General features: G+C 55.8%; 1 protein-coding gene across 1 annotated transcript; it reads right to left on the reverse strand.

Annotated features, from left to right (window-relative positions):
- Positions 1–1,810: 1,810 nt before the first annotated feature.
- Positions 1,811–7,731, reverse strand: asb10 (ankyrin repeat and SOCS box containing 10; the record flags this gene model as incomplete). Its single annotated transcript, XM_062984569.1, is given in 5 exon segments — positions 1,811–2,010; positions 2,107–2,220; positions 3,757–4,363; positions 5,793–6,063; positions 7,450–7,731. Coding segments are annotated over 5 exon segments (1,412 nt in total), but the record flags the coding sequence as incomplete, so codon positions are not given.
- Between the last annotated feature and the right edge of the window lie 1,777 nt (positions 7,732–9,508).

A 9,508-nucleotide genomic window follows, 5' to 3' on the forward strand; every position in this document is an offset into this window, starting at 1 on the left:
CCTTCATCCGCAGCCCAAACATTGCGCAAGACTAATAAAGAGGGTTAACGGGGTGGGGAGGCGCCCGGGCTTCCAGGCTGTCTGTGGGTCAAGCTCATGAGCGGCCCAGGTGGGACTCAACAAGCAGCTGTCACTCTCCAGCTCGTTCCTTCGGTGCATAAATCCAACAGTTGAGATTGGCCTCAGTCGTTCCTCTCGTTGTCCATCATCTCTTGGCTCCTTCGCAATTCCTTCCCGTCCTCCTCCTCGCCTCGGGTTCCTTCCTTCCTTCCTTCCTTCCTTCCTTCCTTCCTTCCTTCCTTCCTTCCTTCCTTCCTTCCTTCCTTCCTTCCTTCCTTCCTTCCTTCTCTCCTTCCTTCCTTCCTTCTCTCCTTCCTTCCTTCCCTTCCTTCCTTCCTTCCTTCCTTCCTTCCTTCCTTCCTTCCTTCCTTCCTTCCTTCCTTCCTTCTCTCCTTCCTTCCTTCCTTCCTTCCTTCTCTCCTTCCTTCTCTCCTTCCTTCCTTCTCTCCTTCCTTCCTTCCTTCTCTCCTTCCTTCCTTCCTTCCTTCCTTCCTTCCTTCCTTCCTTCCTTCCTTCCTTCTCTCCCTTCCTTCCTTCCTTCTCTCCTTCCTTCCTTCCTTCCTTCCTTCTCTCCTTCCTTCCTCGTCCTTCCTTCCTTCTCTCCTTCCTTCCTTCCTTCCTTCCTTCCTTCCTTCCTTCCTTCCTTCCTTCCCTCCTCCTCCCTCCCTCCCTCCCTCCCTCCCTCCCTCCCTCCCTCCTTCCTTCTCTCCTTCCTTCCTTCCTTCCTTCCTTCCTTCCTTCCTTCTCTCCTTCCTTCCTTCCTTCCTTCCTTCCTTCCTTCCTTCCTTCCTTCTCTCCTTCCTTCCTTCCTTCCTTCCTTCCTTCTCTCCTTCCTTCCTTCCTTCCTTCCTTCCTTCCTTCCTTCCTTCCTTCCTTCCTTCTCTCCTTCCTTCCTTCCTTCTCTCCTTCCTTCCTTCCTTCCTTCCTTCCTTCCTTCCTTCCTTCCTTCCTTCCTTCCTTCCTTCTCTCCTTCCTTCCTTCCTTCCTTCCTTCCTTCCTTCCTTCCTTCCTTCTCTCCTTCCTTCCTTCCTTCCTTCCTTCCTTCTCTCCTTCCTTCCTTCCTTCCTTCCTTCCTTCCTTCCTTCCTTCCTTCCTTCCTTCTCTCCTTCCTTCCTTCCTTCCTTCCTTCCCTCCCTCCTTCCTTCCTTCCTTCCTTCCTTCCTTCCTTCCTTCCTTCTCTCCTTCCTTCCTTCCTTCCTTCCTTCCTTCTCTCCTTCCTTCCTTCCTTCTCTCCTTCCTTCCTTCCTTCCTTCCTTCCTTCCTTCCTTCCTTCCTTCCTTCCTTCCTTCCTTCCTTCCTCTCCTTCCTTCCTTCCTTCCTTCCTTCCTTCCTTCCTTCCTTCTCTCCTTCCTTCCTTCCTTCTCTCCTTCCTTCCTTCTCTCCTTCCTTCCTTCCTTCCTTCCTTCCTTCCTTCCTTCCCTCCCTCCCTCCCTCCCTCCCTCCTTCCTTCCTTCCTTCCTTCCTTCCTTCCCTCCCTCCCTCCCTCCCTCCCTCCCTCCCTCCCTCCCTCCCTCCCTCCCTCCCTCCCTCCCTCCCTCCCTCCCTCCTTCCTCCTTCCTTCCTTCCTTCCTTCCTTCCTTCCTTCCTTCCTTCCTTCCTTCCTTCCTTCCTTCCTTCCTTCCTTCCTTCCTTTGCCTTGGAGCCCAGCCCAGGGGTCTCTCTCCGGGCTCTCCTTGCAATGAGGGGAGGGGGCTTCTCCAGAGAGGAGAGGGTCCCGTGCGCCCCTCCCTCTCCCCCCCCCCCCCCCCCGCCGGGAGCCCTAGTAGAGGACGGCCTTCGAAACGGAGGAGCAGGAAGCGGCGGAGGGGCCCGGGGAGGCCGAGTCGGGTCAGGAGGGGCGGGAGGGGGCGTCCGTGGAGGGCGGCGCGGAGGGCGAGGCGGGGAGAGGTGCCGCAGGGCGCGCGGGGAGCCCCCCAGGGAGAGGAGCGACTCGAAGAAGCGCGGGTCACGCTGCGGGGAGGAAGAAAGGGGAGGGGAGGGGCAGGCGTGAGGGCCAGGACACCACAACCCCCCCCCAGCCCCGCCCCTCCCTCCCTCGAGGCTCACCTGCTGCGCCTCCTCGGGCACGGCCTCCCTCCACTCCTCGGTCACGGGGACGCGCTCGTAGGTGTTGAGCAGCGCCTCCAGGGCGGGGGGGCAGGCGCAGCAGTGGCAGACCACCTGGCGAAAGAGGGGGAGGGAGGGAGAGAATGGGGAGCTCGAGGGGAAGGGAGCCCCCCCTCCAGAGACCCCTCAGAGCCCCCCCCCCCCGGCCTGGCCCTGCTCCACCCGATGAGGGGACTCTCAGCAAACACTCTCAGGCAGACCATCACAAGTTGGAAAGCCTTGCCGAAGGCTTCCCTGGCCGGAATCTCTAGGTTACTGTGAGTTTAATATGATTTTAATATATTACAAGCCTTGGAGTCCCATGAGGAAGGAAATACGGATATAAATAAAGATTTACTACTACTATTATTATTCCCTCCTGACGTTTCGCCCGCATCTATGGCAGGCATCCTCAGAGGTTGTGAGGTCTGTTGGAAACTAGGCAGATGGGGTTTATATATCTATCTATCTCTGTGGAATGATGTCCAGGGTGGGAGAAAGAAAGAACTCTTGTCTGCTTGAGGCAAGTGTGGATGTTGCCATGGGCCAGCTTGATTAGCATTGAATGGCCTTGAAGCTTTAAAGCCTGGCTGATTTCTGCCTGCGGGAATCCTTTGTTGGGAGGTGTTAGTTGGCCCTGTCTTGTTTTTTTAATGTTGTTCTTTATTTACGGTCCTGATTTTATGATCAAGAGACACAAAAGTCACTGCAGACTAAGTCAGCCAGAGAAGTTAACCAGAATGGAACACTTGATGAACCAACCTGGACACCGCATGTCATTTGAGAACACAGAAATGCAGATCTGCAAGGCCATTAAATGCTAATCAAGGCGGCCAATTGCAACTTTCACACTTGCCTCAGAGAGAGACGATTTTTTCCTCCCACCCTGGACATCATTCCACAGATCTCTCTTCCAACTCTAGGATTCTATGATTATATATGTGTGTGTGTATCATAGAATCCTAGAGTTGGAAGAGACTTCGTGGGCCATGCAGTCCAACCCCGTTCTGCCAAGACACAGGAAAACCGCATTTAAGTTTCCAAGGGACCTCACAACCTTTGAGTATGCCTGTCATACATGTGGGCGAAACGTCAGTAGAGAATAATAATAATAATAATAATAATAATAATAATAATAATAATAATAATAATAATAATAAAAAATCTTTATTTATATCCATCTTTTCTCTCTCAGGGAACCCAAAGTAAACCATGTAAACAATAATCCAAATACATCGACAATAAGTATAAAACATCATACAATAAACAGTTTAAAACACCAATAATATATATTTGCATTCTTGTGGCATCGTGTCAAATTATATTGCACTTTGTTCCAGTCCATCAACATTATGGTGTTTCTTATCACTCCAGACTAGTTTCCTTCACTAAAACCCTGCCTAAACAGGAAAGTTTTTAATTGGTTCTTAATTGGCCATACAGTCCGGAAAACTCACAGCAACCCATTGAGTCTTGCATCAGAGGATACCAAGAAAACCCCCGACACGGGAGGGCTCTCCGCCTCCCCCCTCCGCACAGTGGGTTCAGGGCCGTGGAAACACCAGAAGCCCCCTTGCCCCCCCCCCCAATCCCCCCCCCCCCCGCGCCCACCTTGAGCAGGGCCCCCGGCCAGACGCGGACGGCGCCGTGGTTGAGGAGGTGTCGCACCACCAGCTCCGGCCGGACGTCCCCCTGGGGGTCGGGGTCCTCGGGGTCATCGGGGCGCGCGGCGGGGTCGCGGGCGGGGTCGTGGGCGGCGGCAGCCTGGAGGGCGAGGTGGAGCGGGGTGCCCCCCCCGTAGGCCATGAGGTTGGCGCTGGCCCCGCCCTCCAGCAGCAGCGCCACCGCGCGGTGGTCCCCGGCCTTGCAGGCGCAGTGCAGCGGGCGCCTCCGGTCCTGGTCGGACGCCTCCACGCGCGCCCCCGACGCCACCAGCAGCCGGCACACCGCCCACCGCCCCTCGCGCGCGGCCCCGCCCCCGCCCCCGCCCTCGGCCCCGCGCGGGAGGGGCGCGGCGGAGCAGGCGGCGTGCAGAGGGGTCCGCCCGGCGGCGTCGCGGGCCTCGAGGAGGGCCCCGTGGGAGAGGAAGAGCCGCGCGTGGCCCGCCAGGCCCAGCCGCGCCGCCACGTGCAGCGGGGTCTCGCCCTCGCCCTCGCCCTCGCCCCCCTCCGAGGCCGCGTTCACCACCGCCCCGTGGGCCAGCAGGAGGCGCGCGCACCTGCCAGGAGAAAGAAGGGGCAGCACAGTCATAGGAACCTCCATTTTGGCCCTGAGGCTGTGAGGAATGCTGGGAACTGGAGTCCAAAACACCTGGGCGGAGGATAGGCCCAAGTTGGCCCCTGGCTGGCCTAACTGTATCTCCCTGTGGAATGATGTCCAGGGGGGGAGAAAGAAAGAACTCTGGTCTGTTTGAGGCCATTGTGAATGTTGCCCTTGGCCCCCTTGATTACCACTGAATGGCCTTCAAGCTTCAAATCCTGCCTGCTTCCTGCCTGGGGGAAATCCTTTGTTGGGAGGTGTTAGCTGGCCCTGATTGTTTCCTGTCTGGAATGCCCCTATTTTCTGAGTGTTGTTCTTTATTTACTGTCCTGATTTTAGAGGCTTTTTTTTTTAATCCTGGTAACCAGATTTTGTTCATTTTCATGGTTTCCTCCTTTCTGTTGAGATTATCCACCTGCTTCTTGTGTCTTCTCTGTATATTCTGACATGGTGGTTGTGAGAGTGGTCAAGCATTTGTGTCTTCTCCGATAATAAAACTCCATCCACGTTGGTTGCTCCGCTACGGCTGTCTTCTCTGGTTGAGTGAGTCTGCAGTGCCTTTTGTGTGCAGGGGAATTCCAGAGAAGAAACAATCCGGGCAAGTGAAACACCTCCCAACAAAAAATCCCTCAGTGTCAGTCCTTGGAAGCTATAGGACACAAGCAATTCCGTGGAAACACTTTATTGATATCCTTGCCAAGATGAAAACAAAGCTACTACTAACTGAGATCCGCCCAAACCCCAGCATGTCAAACAACTACTTTTCCCCGGCCCCAGTTCCACGTTCGCACCTATCTGTCGACTCGAAGGCCAGAGCATGTCACAAATCAATCCTCCCAGCCAGATGGCTCTTATCAGTTAGGCCATTCCCCCCCCCCCCCCCCACCCCAATTAGCTCTGGCAGGATGGGAACAGACAGCTTGGTATGAATGCTGGGCCGATCACATCCTGACAGCCAGGCTTTGAAGCAGCAAGGCCATTCAATGCTAATCAAGATAGCCAATGGCTACATTCACACCTACCTCCAACAGACAAGGGTTCTTTCTTTCACCCACCCTTGACATCATTCCACAGGGATATAAACCCCACTTGCCTACTTTCTAACAGACAGTTTCCACCTCAGAGGTTGTCTATCATAGATGTGAGCAAAACGTCAGGAGGGAATGCTTCTGGAAAACTCGCAGCAAGCAACCCGGATATAATAATAATAATATAACAACAAGATCTTATTTGTAATCCGCCTGACCTCCCCGAGGGGACTTAGGGATGGAGGGAGAGACGTGGGGGGGGGGGGGGGGCTTGACTTTCCAAGGCAGCTTCTCTAACTTGTCAGGCCTAGCGAGCTGAGCCCCGCGCTCCCTCCCTCACTCACTCCCTCACTCACTCACTCGAGGGAGTCCGGGCTGCGGCAGAAGTGGAGGGGGCGCCTGCCGTCGGGCTCGGCGGGGGCGTGGGGGTCTGCGCCGAAGGAGAGGAGGAGGCGGGCGCAGTCGGGGGCGGGGGCGGCGCAGGCCTCGTGCAGGGCCGTCCTTCCGGCGGGGGCCAGGTCCACCTCCGCCCCGCGGAGCAGCAGGTGCCGCAGGCAGTCCACGAAGCCCCGCCCCGCCGTCACGTGCAGCGGAGAGGTCAGCTCCTGCTCGTAGGTCAGCGCCCAGATCCCTAAGGGGGGGAGGGGGGGAGAGGGGAGGGGTCAGCGGAGAGGGAGGCCCCGCCCCTCCCCTCCGGCCCAGTGTCCTCGAGACCCCCCCCCCCGCCCCCGCCGGGCCCCTAATCACTCAGCCATCGGGAGTTCCCCCGGAGCGCCTTCCACTCCTCGCTGTCGCTGGTGTCGAAGACGGAGTTGGGCCCCACGCCGCTCTCGGGGTCGCGCAGCAGGACCAGCAGCGCGCACCCGTCGCCCTCCAGCAGCGCCCGCCAGAAGGCCCGCGCCGCCCCCTCCGCCCGGCGCGTCTGGATGGCCTCCATGGCCCCGCACCCCCCGCCCTCGGACAGCAGCAAGGAAGGAAGGAAGGAAGGGCCCGACGCGGGCAGGGAGGGGCTGTTTGGGGCGGGGAGGCCCTGTGACAGGAGGGCGGGACCCCCTCCGCCACGCCCCTCCCTCTCGGAGCCCACCCAGCGGGGCTCTTCTGCCAGAGGCGCGGCAAGGCAGCCCTCCTGACGTTTCGCCCACATTTATGACAGGCATCCCCAGAGGTTGTGAGGTATATTGGAAAAACTAAGCAAGGGAGGAATGTTGTTCAGGGTGGGAGAGAGAACGCTTGTCTCTTTGAAGCACGTGTGGATGTGGCCCTTGGCCACCTGGATTTAGATGTATAATTATGCTGGTTTTTAATTTATATTTTAATTTTTATTGTAATTTTTAATCTTGGATGATTTTTAACTGTGTTTCCGATGTATATTGTAAGCCGCCCTGAGTCCCCTGATGGGTGAGAAGGGCGGGGTAGAAATGATGTAATAAATAAATAAATAAATAAATAAATATATTAGCATTGAATGGCCTTTCAGCTTCAAAGCCTGGCTTCTTCCTGCACGAAACAATCAGGGCCAGCTCTGACAAAGGATTTCCCCAGGCAGGAAGCAGCCAGACTTTGAAGTTGCAAGGCCATTCAATGCTAATCAAGGTGGCCAATGGCCACATCCACACTTGCCTCAGGCAGAAAAGACTTACTGTATTTCTCCCACTCTGGACATTCCAGAGATATATAGACCCCACCGGCCTAGTTTTCCAACAAACCTCCCAACCTCTGAGGATGCCTGCCATAGATGTGGGCGAAATGTCAGGCGAGAATGCTTCTGGAACATGGCCAGCAGCCCGGAAAACTCACAGCAAGACACCTGGACGGCCCAAGTGGGTTCATGCCTGCTCTAGAGCTCAGCCCTCCCCTCCCCCCCCCCCCCCCGCAGTGATTCTGCTGTTTGGTTTGGCTCTTGCCTTTTCCATCCAAAGGGTCTGAAGGCATTCCTGGCCAAACCGGGCCGGCTTTCCATTGCCACGGTGATTAGAGAAGGAGACCCCCTCCCCCTCCCCCCACTCGCCCCCCTCACCCCACTCGCGGCAGATCCACCGTGGCTCGTGGGTGCGGGCGCGGAGGACGAGGTCGACGGCGGCTCCCTGGCGGAAGTGTCGGCGCACCCGGTCCAGGTCCCCCGAGTAGAGCGCGTTCTCCAGGACGGGGTCCCGGCACTCCATGGGCGGCTCCCTGCGCGCCCCTCGCCCCGCCCCGCCCCACGGCGCCCCCCCGCGGAAGGAGGGTGGCCCAGACATGGCCGGGAGGGGGGGGAGGGAGGGCTGCGAGGAGGAGGGAGGGGCCGCCCTTGAGACGCCGCGCTCCTTCTCCGGCCACGCCCCCTCCGCCCCTGCCTCGGGGATATAAATAGCCCCCTTCCGCCCGCCCTCCCTCCCCGCCACAAATAGCCTTGACCTTTCCAGCCGCCAGTCAGGCGGGCAGGGAGCGAGGGAAGAAGGGGGGGGGGGGCTGTGAGCAGGGAGGGAGTGGCCAAGGGGGGCCCCATGGAGGGGGAGGGGTGGTGCTCCTCCCCCTCCCCTTTGTGGCCTTGCAAGGCCTCGATTACCATTGAATAGCTTTGCAGCTTCAAAGCCTCCCAGCCTGGGCGAATCCTTGGTTGGGAGGTGATTAGCTGGCCCTGATTGTTTCTTGTCTGGAATTCCCCCATTTTTTCTGAGTGTTTTTCTTTATTTACTGTCCTGATTTTAGAGTTTTTAAACACTGGGAATAAAAAGGCCAAGGTTTTCCCCTGACATTAAGTCTAGTCGTGCCTGATTCTGGGGGCTGAACAACCAGGTTGTCCGTAGATACCTCCGAGGTCATGTGATCACGGGCATAACGGCCTGGAGCCCCGTTACCTTCCTACCAGAGCGGTACCTATTGATCTACTCACATTTTCATGTTTTCGAAGTACTAGGTTGGCAGAAGCTGTTGCTAACAGCGGGCGCTCACTCCGCTCCCCGGATTCGAACCACCAATCTTTCCCTCAGCAGCTCAGCTGCACTACCGCGGTGTTGGGTTATCTAGCAATCATGCATGCATTTTCAATGTGAGATGGTTTATGTAGTTAGTTTGTTTATTGCCTGAGCCAAAGCTGCATTCCAAAGATGGTGGCACCAATTTAGGGGTTTTGCATGTGAAGTGGGAAAGGGGAGTATCCTTTCTGGGGACACGCAGTAAGGCAGGTACGCCTTTAAAATTTGGGGTATAAAAGGGGAGACTTTCTTTTGTTCCCTCTCTTGATACTGCCATGTAGTTTGCTGTTGCTCTCACACACACACACAGGGAACTTCTAACTTCCATGATGCTAAGAGATATGTAGTATCCTGATGGAGACAGGCCCTGCATGGTCCTGGCCTACTGTATTTTGTACCCTGAGCTATATTCTTTGGAGATAAGATGCTTTACCTGTATGACCATCATCATACAAGATTGTGAGTAAACATACTTTTACTATTTTACTTTTTGGTCTCTCTGGTGTTTATTTTGTGTGCATGACTCCTTAAAGGGAAAGGGAGACTGGCTATTTGTTTTTCTTACCTCTGATCACATAAACCCCTAGTCTTCTGTGTGTGTGTGTGCGTTTTTTTGTTTTTGTTTTGTTTTTTTGCTAAAAGATAAAGGTAGAGGTTTCCCTTGATGTTAAGTCCAGTCATGACGGACTCTGGGGGTTGGTGCTCATCTCCATTTCTAAGCTGAAGAGCCGGCGTTGTCCATAGACTCCTCCAAGATCATGTGGCCGGCATGACTGCATGGAGCGCTGTTAATTCCACTCATGGGATTTGAACCTGGGACCTCTTGGGTTTTTTTTTTTGCTACTCTGCACCAATATCTAACCATATTGGTATCGTAATCCTAACAGGTTATGATCATATTTTCTAATAAGGTGTTCAGCAGTGGAACTCTCTGCCTGGGAGTGTTGTGGAATATCTTTCCTTGGAGGCATTTGAGCAGAGAGTGCTTTGCTTGTGCTTTCTCTTCCTTCCTTCCTTCCTTCCTTCCTTCCTTCCTTCCTTCCTTCCTTCCTTCCTCCCTCCCTCCCTCCCTCCCTCCCTCCCTCCCTCCCTCCGTCCCTCCCCCTCCCTCTCTCCTTCCTT

This window comes from Anolis carolinensis, chromosome 6 (assembly GCF_035594765.1).
Source record: "Anolis carolinensis isolate JA03-04 chromosome 6, rAnoCar3.1.pri, whole genome shotgun sequence".
Taxonomy (NCBI): Eukaryota; Metazoa; Chordata; class Lepidosauria; order Squamata; family Dactyloidae; genus Anolis; species Anolis carolinensis.